This window comes from Pan troglodytes, chromosome 6 (assembly GCF_028858775.2).
Source record: "Pan troglodytes isolate AG18354 chromosome 6, NHGRI_mPanTro3-v2.0_pri, whole genome shotgun sequence".
Taxonomy (NCBI): Eukaryota; Metazoa; Chordata; class Mammalia; order Primates; family Hominidae; genus Pan; species Pan troglodytes.
The window spans coordinates 84,978,160-84,993,473 of NC_072404.2; the positions used below are offsets into that span (position 1 = coordinate 84,978,160).

At 61.0% G+C, this 15,314-nt stretch overlaps 1 protein-coding gene across 26 annotated transcripts in view; it reads right to left on the reverse strand.

Moving 5' to 3' along the window:
- Nucleotides 1-471: 471 nt before the first annotated feature.
- Nucleotides 472-15,314, reverse strand: part of DTX2 (deltex E3 ubiquitin ligase 2) — a 46,597-nt gene continuing 31,754 nt past the window's right edge. For 13 of the 26 annotated variants that reach the window (XM_063813742.1, XM_024357566.3, XM_063813743.1 and 10 more), the window contains 6 exons: nucleotides 11,247-11,387; nucleotides 5,948-6,027; nucleotides 4,016-4,174; nucleotides 2,885-3,046; nucleotides 2,025-2,114; nucleotides 476-1,093 (listed from right to left, as the gene is read on the reverse strand). In XM_063813742.1, the coding sequence (XP_063669812.1) occupies nucleotides 866-1,093; nucleotides 2,025-2,114; nucleotides 2,885-3,046; nucleotides 4,016-4,174; nucleotides 5,948-6,027; nucleotides 11,247-11,387 (860 nt within the window). In that variant the 3' untranslated portion in view covers nucleotides 476-865. 26 annotated transcript variants of the gene reach the window in all.

The following is a 15,314-nucleotide window of genomic DNA, read 5'->3' on the forward strand; positions in this document are numbered from 1 at the left end:
TTTTTAGAGATGAGGTCTTGCAATTTTGCTCAGGCTGGTCTCAAATGTCTGGACTAAAGTGAGCTTCCTGTCTCGACCTTCTGAGCAGCTGGGATAACAGGCATGCGTCACCATGCCTGGTTCAAGTCATTGCACCTTTGAACCTGTTTCCACATCAGTAAAACAGAGACAGCAGCTCCAATCCTAAGTGAATGGCATTTTGTGAACCACAACCCCAGGGCCACAAAGGTGACAGCTGGTGCTCTGGGGTGACAGCCCCTGGCATGGCAGGGAGATCAGTGTAGGGCATGTGGAGGCCGCACAGCCCAGTACCGTGGGCTCCTCCATGCCTCGCTGTGGCCTGTTCTTCAGTTATCAAATGGGAGCCGATGAGCCCATGGGACCCCCTCTTGCTCTGATGCAGGAAGTGGGAGGGGGCACACACACACACAAGTGTGCACACACGCATGCATGCACACACTCAGGACCTGCTGGCTTTGGCTATAGAGCATTTATTGCAAACAAAATTGAGGTAAACGAAGCTGACCCAGAACCCACGCCCGTCCAGGCTGGGGAAGTCTCTACTCGCCCCACACCAGGCCCCGAGCACCGCGGGCCCGAAGCAGCCCCCAGAGGACAGACGGGCCCTGCGCACTGAGGTAGCTGCATCTTAAGCCCCCATGAGTACAACTGCCCAGGGCTGCCCAATTCCCACAGGGGAGGAGGAGAGAGAGGCAGGCAGGGGGAGCCCCGGCTTCAGGTGGGGCACACCCCACACCCTCAACAAACCTCCCAGCCTCTCAGGCTGGGCACTTCCTGCCTGGCCACCCAGCCAGCCATGGGGCAGCGGGGTGGCCACCAGAGGCGGGCGTGCTGGGGTGCGAGGTCACTGCTGCTCCAGGCAGTCCTCGGTCACCCCCTGGGCAGCCAGCTCAGCCAGCACGTTCTGCAGGTAGTTGGGGTCGGGATAGCCGTGGCCCGTAACGTTGCGGTCCATCTCTGTCTTGTGGTGGATCTCGTTCCACACCACGGTGTCCGTCTCACCCGTGGTGCTGGACGTGCCCACTGTGAAGATGAGCCGCCTCTTCCAGGCCACCTTCAGGAGCTCTAGGACCTGCCCAGGGAGGAGGAGGGGGAAGAGGAAGGAGGGGACGGAGAGTGAGAGGGGCTCAGTGAGCAGGCACGGGTTGGCACCATGTTCTTCCCATCCCAGCCCCTCCCAGGTGACTCATCCACTCCCTGGCACTCACCCCATCTGCAGGGACCCCAAAACTGCCCACTGGATAGTACATTAGGATCCCACGTGAACCTGGGCTCCAGCCCACCCCGCCTCGGTGCCTGTGGCACTGCCATCCGTTTGGTCCTGATGCCCAGGCACCATGCTCAAGTCCTCCCTGCTTCCACAGCCGGTGCTGGACGAGCGCCCGCCCACCCACCCTCCCTGGTGGAATCCAGGCCTCCCTGCCCTCTCCCTGCCCTCTCCCCGCCTCCAGCTCCGCCACCTCAAGCCCATTCTCACACGGCCAGAGCTTTTCCAAAGCTCCATCAGCAGCTCCACCTCCGTGGCTTCGCTGGGCGCTCAGAACCAGCTCTACCCCTGGTGCTGGCCTGGGGGGCAGCCCTGTCTTCACACCCACACCACGGGCTCCCACTATCCTGCCTTCCTGGAAGGCTCGTCCCCAACCTTCTCTGCAGCCACAAAGTCCCTATTCATGTCTCAGTGCAGACACCACTGCTCCAGCCTTCCGTGGTCACCTGGTCTAACACAGCCCCCGGTCCCTGCCTGTCACACTCTGACTCTCAGGAGCTCCTGACCCCACCCGGCAGGGTGCTGGAAGGTGATGGCCTCTCCTCCTCCCTCGAGGCTATGTGAGGTCCAGGCTGCCCTCCCTGTACCTACAGCAGGTCCTCAGAAAAGAGCAGCAGACACTCGGCCCGGCCTCAGCCTCTGTCCTCCACTGCAGAAGCAGAGTCCAGTGTGGCGCCTGGCCTCCTGCCGCCTGATCAGGGCCCCGTCCACCCCCGGGGCGCATGGTGGCACTCACCTTGCGGCCCTGGGCGTTGTCTGGAAGGTAGCACTGGCGGGGAAACCCTCTGGCAGTGAACGGCTTTCCGGGATTGGGGTGCTCAGGGCCCTGCGGGAGGAACAGACACCAGGATAGGGTGCTCCGAGAGCCCGCACAGGGACAGGCCCCTGCACAGCTCCAGCTCCTCCCCCGCTCCGAGATGCCAACCCCAAATGTTCCTGAATTTCCCTCTGAGCTGTGGAGAAGTGCAGGGAAACCAGGGGAAAGGCTCATGGTTCAACAAGACAAAAAGATGCCTCCATCCACCACAGGTGGACCTTGGCTGGCAGCCAGTGCCCACTGCCTGCTGCCCCCTGTTATCTTCCCACCCTGCCCTAGGCCCTACGATCCACCTTGGCTCAAGACAGGAGACCGAAAGGGCTAGGGCCCGTCTGAGTCTCCTCTGGGACTCTGGGGCCTTGTGCCTGGGCTCCTGACACCCACACGCCTGGCCCTGCCACTCCCAACCCAAGGTTCCTCGACGCACACCCTGCTGTGGCCCCGCTTCTCCAGCCCCTCCGCAGGGTTCCTCCCACTGAACTACCTGCCCTTCTGCCCAGAACAAGTACAGCTAAGATGGCTCCTCGTCTAGGAAGGCTTCCTTGGTTCAGGAAAGAGTGGAGGGCCAGCCTTTTGCTGCCACAGCCCTAAGAGCTTACCCTAAGCCCCGGCACTGCCTCCCCATTCCCGGCCCTCCATGGCCCTGGCCTTAGGGGACCTGGGGGCCTGAGCTTGGCCACATGGGCATCCTCAGCCTTGATCCAGGGGCAGACTGCTGGGACGTGGGCGGGGTGGGAAGAGGAGTGGCCAGGAGTGGGGGACTCAAGAAGGCCCCTCACCTGGATGCCATGGGGAATGCTGTAAACTATGAGGATGGTCCCGCAGTCCTCGTGGCCGGGGAGCGACATCTGGAACCGTAATACCTCCATCTTTCCCTGGGGCTGGGTCCCCGTCTTCTCTCCATAGATGGTTTTGCAGGAGGGACACTGCAGACTTCCATCCTGAGAGAGGCAGACGCAACCCACTGAGCTGGCAGTCTGAGAACACCCAAGACCGTCACCTCCACCGTCAGATGGTAAAGGGCCCCGGGAATGGGCTGGCCGCCATCCCAGGGAGTTGCTGGCAGCCTCCTGCCCGGAAACTGGCTTCCAACAGCTTCCCTGGAAAGCTTTGTTTTGCACCAGCAACTCATGCCATTTTCGTTAAGGGACATGCTATCAGGAGACAGGTGGCGAGTGGGAAAACTCGGATCCTGAGCATAAATCTCCACAGGGGAATCACATTTGCAGTCAGATAGACAGCCTTGCAGCGTCTGATCTGCGGAGCTGGGCCCTGGCTGCCCAGGACGGCAGACACTAGGGAAGGCCGAGCCAGGCTCCGATGCGCCACATGACTCGGTTCTCTAAGCCTCTAAACTCTGCCCATCCCGCCTGAAGGCCGATGCAGGGAGAGCAGCTGGGGGTCGGTCTGGGCGCGGCTCTGCATGTGTAGGCTGCCGTGGGGCCCAGGATCAGCCCTGCCTCAAGGCCTGGCTCCCATCTCCCAGTGGGGTGACCCTGGGCACAGCCCCTGCTCTGAGCCTCTCCCTCATGAGCACTGTGCTGACTGCACAGGGATGCTGTAAGGAAGAAGGGAGACAGTGTCTGCGGTGCTTACAAGTGGCCGAGGGGGAGGCGGTGCCCTGAGGCTCAGAGAAGCCCAGAATCTTCTCAGGCCTGGCTGGAGGGGTGGAGGAAACCAGCCGCACTGGTCCTCCTTTCTAAAGTGTGGGGCAGACCTAGAAGAGTAGGGCAGGCCTAGGAGAGCCGGCCAGGCCTTTAGAAAGGTCTTCAAGCTGGCCCCACGCCCAGCACCATCTTTTGCAGAGGCCCATTCCTACAGCCACCCCCGGAACCCTCCCACCCCTGCAGGGGACAGCTCAGGACTGTGGGGGCGGGCCACCCGCCTCCGCCCCGGGCCAGTGGGGGCACCTTATTGCCGTTGCAGTACATGGCCAGGAGGCACAGCAGGTGGAAGGCGTGGCTGCACTTGGTGAGGCGGCCCACAGCCAGGGGCCCGATTGCCTTGCTGTCAGTCACATCACTGTATCCAGACGCTGCGGACAGCTTCTCCATGCAGATGATGCAGTCCTGGAGGAGACCAAACACGGGTCATGCTCGCCAACAGTGGGCTGGGCTGACGTGGGCCAGTCTTGGAAAAAGAGGCTTTCATGTGCTGAAATGCTGGAAGTGCAGTCAAAGTCAATTCCGAGGCCAGGCGCAGTGGCTCAGGCCTGTAATCCCAGCACTCTGGGAGGCTGATCACTTGAGGTCAGGAATTTGAGGCCAGCCTGGCCAACACGGGAAAACCCCATCTCTACTAAGAATACAAAAATTAGCTGGGCGTGTTGGCAGGTGCCTATAATCCCAGCTACTCGGGAGGCTGAGGCAAGAGAATCGCTTGAACTCAGGGGACAGAGGTTGCAGAGCTGAGATTGTGCCACTGCACTCCAGCCTGGGTGAAGAGCGAGACTCCGTCTCAGAAAAAAAAAAAAAGTCCATTCCACAGGCTGGAGACACAGGTGAGTCACCGGGACCTGTGCCCTTGAAGGGCTTACCAGCAGCGCAGGCCCGACATGACAGCAGAAGCCACCAAATGGGGAGGACGGACAGGGCAGGATCCTGGGGGAGGCCCTCGGAGTGGGGTCTTACAAGGGAGACAGGAATTGCCAGATGGACAAGCACAGAGTGGGCACCCGGAAGAGGGAGGAGGACGTTCTGAACGAGGAGCCAGCGCATGGGCACTAAAGCTGGCAGGGGGTGGGCTGGGAGCAGGAGATGAGACAGGATCAGGGAGAGGCGCGCCCTCGGGGGTCTGGCTGCCACACTCAGGGGCTTGGGGTTGTGTGTGAGTTGGGGGTCCTGCTGGGGGTTCCAGGCAGGGAGTGCTCCCATGATCCAAGCTGCGTGCTGGCTGTGCAGACGGCAGCTTGGAGAGGAGGAGCCTGGGGTGAAACGGCCCAGTCACACCAGATGGACACCAGGGCCGAGACAGAGCTGAGCGCTGGGCAGGCGGGAATGTGGCAAGGGCTTGTGGAAGGGGTGGGACACATGAGGAGGACGTTCAGGCTCCTTTCCAAACCTTTACTTACCAGATTTTTCTCATGGACTCAACAGACTGGAGAAAGAGACAAGTGAAGAGTCCCTGGGTACTGGGGCTCCTGGCCTTCCACCCGCCCCCAAGTATCTGAAGATCTCTGGGTACTGGTACTCCCGGCCGTTCACCCACCCCCTCCCCCAACAGTATCTCCAGGGCTCCCAGCTAAAATCAGGGGAAAGTGGTGCTGCAGCCCCCAAAACGTGGCTCAGCAGAGGTTCAGGTTCTATGGAAGCGCAACAGGAGTCTGATTGGTCCTGTTCATTACAGGAGGTCAGGAGGACAGGGCTGCAGTGAGCTGTGATCACGCCACTGCACTGAGCCTGGGCGACAGTGTGCACCCGTCTTTAAGAATAAAAAAATTATAAGAACCTTGACCAGCTCTCCCAATAGCCGGGGGGCAGGACAGCCACCTGGACGAGGCCACCTCACTTCTACACCAGCATCCGCAAGGTGGAGAGTGGGGCAGGCTGGCCCATCCCTTGTCTCTGGAATTCCTGCTCCCAAGATGGCCATCAGGCTATGGAGAGGCCAGGGCCGGGAGAGGAGGGGCTTTGCTCAGGACCACAGCTCCTTAAGTGCAAAGCTCAGACCATAACGATGTGGGTCTCGGGAGACTGGGAGATGAAACCAAAGGGGCTGGAGCAAGGCCCTGGCACCCAGAGGCACCTGGGAAGCACCCTTCAAGCAAGATGGGGCGGATGTCCTTTCCATGTGGAGTTGTTTCCAAACAGAAACAAAGGCAGCCAAGGTCCCAAGACACAAACCTCATCTGGGGGCACTTTCAGCTCTTCCGTGTAGTTTTTTATGACCTGCTCTGGCTCTGGCTCTGGCTTCGGGGTCGCTCCTAGAAGAGAGAAGTACATAAGCAGTGTCCTGAGGAGCACAGGCTGGAGAGGAGGCCAGAGGGCAAGGAAGGCAAGGGAGAGGTCTAAGCTGCCAGGAGGAAATGCGAGAGGGGCCCAGACAGGGAGGCCAGTGTGCGGGATGGGAGAGCTCAGCGCCAGGCACAGAGCCCCGAGCTCCGTCGGGCAAAGCCTTCCCCAGTCCCACCGTCCGGGGACCCGGCTCAGCCCCAGGAGCCATGGAGGATGCAGAAGAGCAGAAACAGCAGCACAGTCTCCTGGGAGCCGCATCCCCGCGCACATTGAGTGAGGAAACCGACCCCGGCGCTTCTGAGGCTGCGCGGAAGAGTCAGACAGCCGCTTCGGGCACAAACTACTCCAGGGGGCGTTGTGGCAGCACATTTGATTCAACTTGCATTACCCTGGCATGAACATCACAGGGACAAGGGAGCCTGGGGTCCAGCATGTACAGGCAGCTGCACACATGCCGACCGCCACACAGACACTGTCCCGGGAAACGCCTGCCACTGACTGGGAAGGTCTGTCACGTGCAGACTAGCTCCTAAGTCCAGCGACTCTGGGGAGGGGCCAAGACGTGGCAGGAGCCCACCCTGACGGCCTCACTCGCTGTCTGTGCACACGTGCATGAAGCTGGAGGGAGAAGGGCTGCATCTCCATAAACACCGAACCCCACATCCAGTAAAGCCTCTCCTACGGACAAGAAGCTCCCCGAGCTGGTGAGGATCGGCGCGGCCCGGGGCGTTCTCTAGGTAGTGGGAGTAGCAGAACCACAGAAGCCAGCAGCCAAGCCCGTGCGGGGGTGAAAGAGGGACGGGGAGCCCAGTGCCACCCGTGGAGGCGCTCCTGACAGGGGCTCCACCCCAAGGTCATGGTGGGGCTGTGGTCGTCCCAGACTCCAGGACCAGAAGGGGCTCTGGTTTGAATCCAAGCTCATGGCCTTCAGGGGCTGCAGAGAATTCTAAGCCTGAGGGCGCACAGCTGCACCTGCTGAACTCCCTTTACACCAAAAAGGGCCAGGGAGGGGACAGTTTGGCAGGGAGGTGGCGTGGTGGGGCGGAGGCTGGAGTCGGCACGGTTTGTTTAATTCTAGTTCTCTTGCTGTGAACGAATCATGCCACCTCTGAGCCTCGGTTCCCTGATCTCAAACGGGAAAAACGAATATGTAACCAAGCTGGAATTGCTGTGATGGCATGGCTGCTGTGACCTGGAGGGAAACTGCTGGCAAGACCACACCCCCCAACCCCTATCCACACCCCCCACACCTCCACCCACACCCCCACACCTACAGACACCACACCTACACACACACCACACACCCACACCCCACACACCCCCCACACCTCCACCCACACCCCCCACACCTACAGACACCACACCCACACCCCCCACACACACCCAACTCCACCCACACCCCCCACACCTAGACACACCTACACACACACCACACACCCCAATCCACACCCACACCCCCTACACACACCCAACTCCACCCACACCCCCACCTAGACACCACACCTACACACACACCACACACCCCAATCCACACCCACACCCCCCCACGCACACCCAACTCCAGCCACACCCCACCTCCACACATCCCCGCATATCCCACACCTCCACACACCCCACACCTCCACATCCCACACACCTCCACACACCCACCTCCACACGTCCCACACCACACACCAACTCCACCCACACCCCTCACAACTCCACACACCCCACACTCCACACCTCCACACACCCCACACCTCCACACCCCCACACCTGCACACACCATCTCCACATACCCCACACCTCCACACCCCACTCCTCATATCACACACCTCCACACACCTCACACCTCCACATACCCACACACCTGCACACCTCCACACACCTGCACACTTCCACACACCTGCACACCCCATCTCCACATACCCACCTGTACATACCCCACACCTGTACACACCCCACACCTCCACACACCACACATCACACACACACCTGCACACGTCCACACACCACACACCTCCACACACCCCATACCTCCACACACCACACACCTCCAGACACCCCACACACCACCACACACCTCCACACACCGCATACCTCCACACACCCCACACCTCCACACATCCCACACACCCCACACACCTCCACACCCCCCACACACCTCCACACACCCCACACCTCCACACATCCCACACACCCCACACACCTCCACACACCCCACACACCTCCACACACCCCACACACCCCACATACCTCCACACACCCCACACACCCCACACACCCCACACATTCACCTCCACACACCCTACACCTCCACACACCCCACACCTCCACACACCCCACACACACCTCCACACACCCCACACCACGCACCTCCACACACCCCACACCACGCACCTCCACACACCCTCCACCTCCACACACCCACCTCCACACACCCTCCACCTCCACACACCCCACACCGCCACACACCCCACACACCCACCTCCACACACCCACCTCCACACCCCACACATCCCACACCTCGACACACCCGACACCTCCTCGCACCTCACACCTCTACGCACCCCACACCTCCACACACCACACACACCTCCACACACCCCACACCTCCACACACCACACACACCTCCACACACCACACACACCTCCACACACCCACCTCCACACACCCCACACCTCCACACACCCCACACCTCCACACACCTCACACCCCCCCACACCTCACACACTTCTACACAGCCTACACACCTCACCCCTCCACACACCTAACACCTCCACACCCCACACCTCCACACACCCCACACACCCTCACCTCTACACACCCCACACATCCCCCACACCTCCACATACCACACACCTCCACACACCAACCTCCACACACACACCCCACACACACCCCCACACAACTCCCACACCTCCACACACCCCACACCTCCACACCTTCACTCACCCAACTCCTCACACCCTACACCTCCATACACCCCACACAGCTCCACACACTCACCTCCACACACCCCACACATCCCACACCTCCACACACCCCACACCTCCACACACCCCACACCTCCTCACACCCCACACCTCCTCACACCCTACACCTCCATACACCCCACACAGCTCCACACACCCCACACCTCCACACACCCCACACCTCCTCACACCCCACACCTCCACACACCCCACACCTCCACACACCCCACACCTCCTCACACCCTACACCTCCATACACCCCACACAGCTCCACACACCCCACACCTCCACACACCCCACACCTCCTCACACCCTACACCTCCATACACCCCACACAGCTCCACACACCCACCTCCACACACCCCACACCTCCTCACACCCTACACCTCCATACACCCCACACACCTCCACACACCCCACACCTCCACACACCCACCTCCTCACACCCTACACCTCCATACACCCCACACAGCTCCACACACCCCACACCTCCATACACCCCACACCTCCACACACCACACACCTTCACACACCCAACTCCTCACACCCTACACCTCCATACACCCCACACAGCTCCACACACCCACCTCCACACACCCCACACCTCCACACACCTCACACCCCCACACCTCACACACCCCCACCTCACACACCCCACACACTTCTACAAACCCTACACACCTCACCCCTCCACACACCTCACACCTCCACACACCCCACACACCCACCTCCATACACCCCACACCTCCACACACCCCACACACCCTCACCTCCATACACCCCACACCTCCACACACCTCCACACACACTCCACACCTACTCCACACCTCCATACACCCCACACCTCTTCACACCCCACACCTCCACACACCTCACACACCCCACACCTCCACACACCTCACACACCCCCACACCTCCACACACCCATACAGACTGCCCGAACCCAAATCCTGTCACGGTGGCGAGAACGCCAGACCAGAACGATGGCCCCCAGCTCAGGGTTACCCTCCGTGTGGCTGGAATGCCCTACTCAGGCTGAGGGGGGCCTTTTCCTTTGGAAAAGCCTGCCAACTCCAGAGCCATCTCCGGGTGAGCCTGGGCCTCGCCTCTGCCCAGCCCTGGTGAGGCCGGGCACAGCATCCCACCCCCGCCCACCCACCCCAGCCCTTGCAGCTTTTCAGAACAGAAGGGAGCTTTCCATTAGCCACGTGTCTCAGAAGGGGCCAGCCAGGTGACCCACCAAGAGCGTGTCCTTCCCAGAGTGCCACAGAAGGTTGCCAGCCCCGGCTGCCAACGAGTCTGGCTCCTCCCCCAGGGCAGGGGAAGGGCAGGGCGTGCAGAGCCCTGGGCTGGGGGCAGGAGCTCGAGGCCCACCCCTCCCTGAGCCCACCTCCTCGCCCGTGGGCTGGAGGTCAGACACGATCGGAAGCCACCCTTGCCGCATGCCAGGCGCTTGGAGTATTTCCTAGACCTCGCCAAGCCCCTCTGCTAAGCGGAGGCTCCGAGAGGACCTGCTGAGATGACACAGACACTGAGGGCCAGCAGGGCCACGGCCACCCTCCCTGCCCGCCACCACGCCCACTCAAGAGCGTCTGGACTGGCCACAGTCCACACTTCCACAGCCCAGGGTTGGAAGCAGGGCCAGCACCCGCTTGGGAAAGGTTCAGAACTTGACCATCACAGGCTGCTCCGAGCAGGTCTTGCTGTAACTCCCTGGACCTGCTGTGGTCCTAAAGCCCCTTCTTCTGTGGCCATGCAACGAGCAGGGCAGGGGTCACCGAGGGACCCCTCTCAAGCAGCCCACGTGGCGGCCACACAGGGCTGGGGGTCAGGGCAGCAGACCTGGGCAGCAGACCTGGGCTGCTGTCTGGGGGCCTTTCCCGAGACACGTGCTGGCCCCGGCGGAAGGGACGGTTGTCCCCGCATCCTGAGCCGGGCGCCGCCTCTCACCCACAACTTGTTGCTTACAAAAATCACAAAGTCCTCAAGAACAAGCCCCCTCATGCCAGCTGTGACTGGAGGAGAGGAGCTGAACTCTGGGGCTGCAGTGGAAAGTCAGCTTCCAGGGGTCGCCTCTGCTGCCGAGCGGGGGCAGGGAGAAGGGCCACTGAGCCCCTTCCCCCAGGAGTCAGGGAGCAGAGAGAAGGAAGAGGGTCTGTGCAGAAGAGTCGGAGGCAGCGAGGCTGGAAGGAGGCTTAGCAAAGGCCAGAGAGCTTTTGGGAACAAGAACTACCTTTCACGGACATTTTCCTCAATCTCTTAACTGAGCCGTGACTTTTGGAAGCCAGACGGGAGGCGGGAGGGCTGGTGGGCTGGGGTGCGCGGCTAAGACACACAGGGAGTCCAATGGCTGACATCAGAACACTCGTCATGCCTGCACGGGTGTGAGAGCAGACACGCAGAGAGGGAGAGACATTAGAAGACTCATTCGGCATGTGACGCCAACAAACCCTGCTCAGGCCAAGGATGTGACACCATCAATGGCCACGGGGACGCACAGGTCTCCCTGGGGAATGTGGCCTCTGGGGGCTTCCAGGACTACCCAGGCCAGGAATCAGAGGGTGGGGCAGCCTGGCTCATGGTAGCCCTGGCCCCAGAGCCCACAGGTTTCTATAGGAGCAACAGACAAGCCCGTGCCCTCAGTGTGCAGGTGGGCACCAGGGCAGGACCCGTGACTTCAGGAGAGCAGAGGGCGGAGGACGCCACTCCAGGAAGCCGCCCAGGGCATGGGGTCTCCTGGGTGGGGCTGGCTCCAAGGGCTCAGCTTCCCCAGGAGGCCCTGGGCCCTCCTGGCTTGGAGTTACTAGGCCTCCAGCCTCCACTGGGTGCTGTGCGTGCTCCATGCCCCTCCTGGCTGATCTGGGTGCCACGGCCTTCAGCGACAGCGCTGGGGTAGGCGGGCAGGAACGTGGCCCCTGGGCCTGCTCCCACACTGCAGCATCCCCATACTGTGAGGGCTGGGCTGCAGCAAAGCCCCAGGCTGTGGCTCTGGCGCCCTCAGGCAAGGGTGGGCCTGTGGCCAGCAGCTATGCTGGGACAGACCGGCCACTCTTTCCAGAGCTCACCACTGCCGGATGCCTGCAGGGAACCCCACACTTGCCCTGGGGGACTCTCCTCTGACACTGCTTCCTTCGTGCTCCCTGATGACCCAGCGCTTCCTGGGACACAGCGTGTCCTGTTGGACGAACCCGTTCCTGCCACACCCTCGGCCTACCCCACTTTCCATAGTGCCAGCTCCCCGGTCCTCCCTGTCATCGGTCAGTTACGTCAAAAGCACCTCCTCTCCAGAGAAAGGGGAAGCCCAGAGCTTCTTAGCCATCCCTTAAGGTGGCTTCCAGGGTCTGCAGAACCTGGCTCAGGAGCTGGGCACAGCCGGCTGCCGGGGGAGTTGGTAGAGATCCCAGTCCTCCTGGACCCCACTCCCCATCCAGGAACAGATGGCGTGACTCAGGGGTGAAGGGCGGCCAGGCCAGCCACTGCGCCCCCACTAGAAGAACAAAGCTTCTCAACCCAGCACATGTGCCTGGCTGTGGGGACAGAAGCGGAGACCAGCCACCAGCCTGGGCAGCAGAACCGAGGTGGGCAGGGTGAGTTGCAGTGGCCGCTCAGCAGGAGACACCAAAGCGTGCATCAGAGGACAGAGGTTTGAGCCCGGGAGCTCAATGCCCCCAAGATCCCAAGCTTGTTCCTGGGCTCAAATGCGGTTCCTGTGGGAACTGAATGTCGGGTGGAGAGAAGGACAAGCGGGTGCGGGTGGCAGAGAGATGGGAGAGGACAGGGACAGGTGCAGTTTTCCTCAAGAGAACCTGGTGCCTCTGCGCTGCCCACGTCGTCTGGGAGGACCAAAGGCCAGGACACGTCTCCCTACCCAGGGTTCTCCGGCAACACTGCCTCGGCGGGCAGGCCTTCCCTGAACACTGCCTGACGGGGCCTGTCCCTCCAAGCCTCCCGCCCCGCCCTGCTGGACTCCTGCTTTGCACTCCCCTCTGTTTCTATGGACTGTCTTCCCTCAGCACGAGTTCCACGAGGTCCCACCCGTAGCTGCATCTCCAGCACCCCGCTGGGGCAGTGCCTGATCCCTGGGAAGCCTGCAGCCCTCTGTATTTGCTGAGGAATGAAGACATCCTTGGGCCACCACCAGCCCCCAGGAGGCCGCATGAGTGACACACGTGTCCTTTTCAATGCAGGACCCACTCCCCTGAATTCAAGTCACAAACACACAAGTTTCAACCCAGAAGCCTGGAGAGGAGGAGGGCTAGGCACAGCCCCCCAAACTCCTGACAGCCCTCAAATCACCTGAAGAACTCGGAAGGCCACAGCCTTTTTCTCCACCCATCTGGGAGGATTCCCGCTGTCAGAGCTCTGAAGAGTGAAGCCCCCACTCACTGATTCTCACTTCCAATTTGCAGACACCCCTCCTTCTGACACCCAGGGCCAGGGCTGAGATCCAAGCCTCTCCTCTGTGTGCTCTGACCTCCCCAGCCTGGGTTCGAGCCCAGTGCCAGCCCTCACCAGCTGAGCAGTCCTGGGCAGGCTGCTGACACCCATCCCTGCCCCAGGCAGCAGTGTGAGCTGTGGATGGACCGCTGCTGTGACCAGGTGAGGGGTGGAGACCCTGGCTCCAGCCTCACAGTCCCTGCCCCCACCCGATAGAGGGACTGGGCTATGCCACAGCCAGGGGAGCTGTCACCTGGAGGCACTGTCACCTGGAAGCAGTGCCTCCAGCACTCAGTCCTTCCAAAGCATGACCTCCTGGTTATAAACCTCCCTGCAAAAACCCTGTGCGCAAACGCTCGTCTCCGCAGCCGGGCATGGTATAATTCCTCAACCCACAAGCACACCAGGGTGACAGGACACTGCTCTCCAGCTCTGGCTCCGGGGTGCTGGCCAGGCTCCTCTCATTCCCTGCTCCCCTAGACAATGCTCCCCCAGTAGGTACCAACACTGGGCCTTGAATTGGGGGAGGCAGGAGTCTACACAGCCTCCAGGCTCTCCTATTTCCTTAGGCCTGAACCAGCTTCCCGAATCTATTTCCCCACAACTAAAATGGATGTTAAAATACCTGCTTTAGCTCCAGGATTGCTCTGAGAGCAACGAGGACAGACAACAGGATGGACAATTTGGGACACAGCCTGGACAGGACCTTCAGCCTCAAGAGCAGAGGAAGGGGGCAGGTGCTAACTCCACACCCAGGGCACTCAGATCTGTGTCATGGCCTCAGAGGTCGCTCACTGTCAGGCCTGCCCACGAAGGCTTGCGAGAGCCCCAGAGCTGGAAGGAGCTGGGCCATGAGGAACCGTGTGGGGGCCCCGTCTGTTTACCAACAACCTGTCTCCAATGCCACCACGGCCGCACATGCACACACGGTACACTGTGATTTCCCTAAGGCGCTGCACGGTGACTTCAGTGGGCAGGGACTTTCTGGCCAGTGTGTCTTGCTCATTCTGTCTCCCCTGCCCCACTCCAGCTCCTCTCCCTCCTGCCCCCACCTCTCTGGCTGCTCCTTCGTTTTCTCTTCAGTCCCGCCCACGGTCTCTGTGGCACACACGCTCCCATGAGGGGTCAGGGGCACCCCATTCCACCCAAGACTGCTCTTCTGAGGCCCACAGCCAAATCCCACTGCCCCGGAACAGCTCCAACGGCCACTTCACAGCCATCACCCCCTCCTAACCTCCCCCTAGACTCAGCAGCACTGAACCATCATAGGCAAGAAGGCCCGGGGCTGCGTCTCAGCTCTGCCAAGGGCTGGCAGAGAATTTTTAAATTCTCCGAGCCTCAGTTTCCTCTAATGAAAATGGGAACAAAAGCCTCCACCTCAGTGATTTAAGGATGAAATGAATTCACACACACCAAGCCCCAGGCTGCTCCTCAGTTGTGACTGGCTGCACTCCAGCAGGCCTCAGTCTACCCCCAATCCCCCCTCACAACCCCCCGCCTGACGGCTCATGCCTCTGAATGTTTCAAGCCAAACCTCCCCCTCCACTCCACTGCCTCGAAGCTGGTCAGGCCTTGGCTGGTGCCCCCAGGTCTGAGGTCAGGCTCTGCACCAGCCGCCCTGCCTCCAGGCCTGTCCCCTCTCAGCCACTACCACAGCGACTCCCCTAAAACACCAACTCATTATTGAATTCCGCCACATCACCCTGTGAACAACGATGGCGCCATCCACCTCCTTACATACCTCGCAATCTCCACAAGTTAGAAAATAACCTCAGCTGGGCGTGGCAGCTCATGACTGGAATCCCAGCGCTTTGGGAGGCCAAGGCATGAAGACGGCTTGAGCCTGGGAGTTCAAGACCAGCCT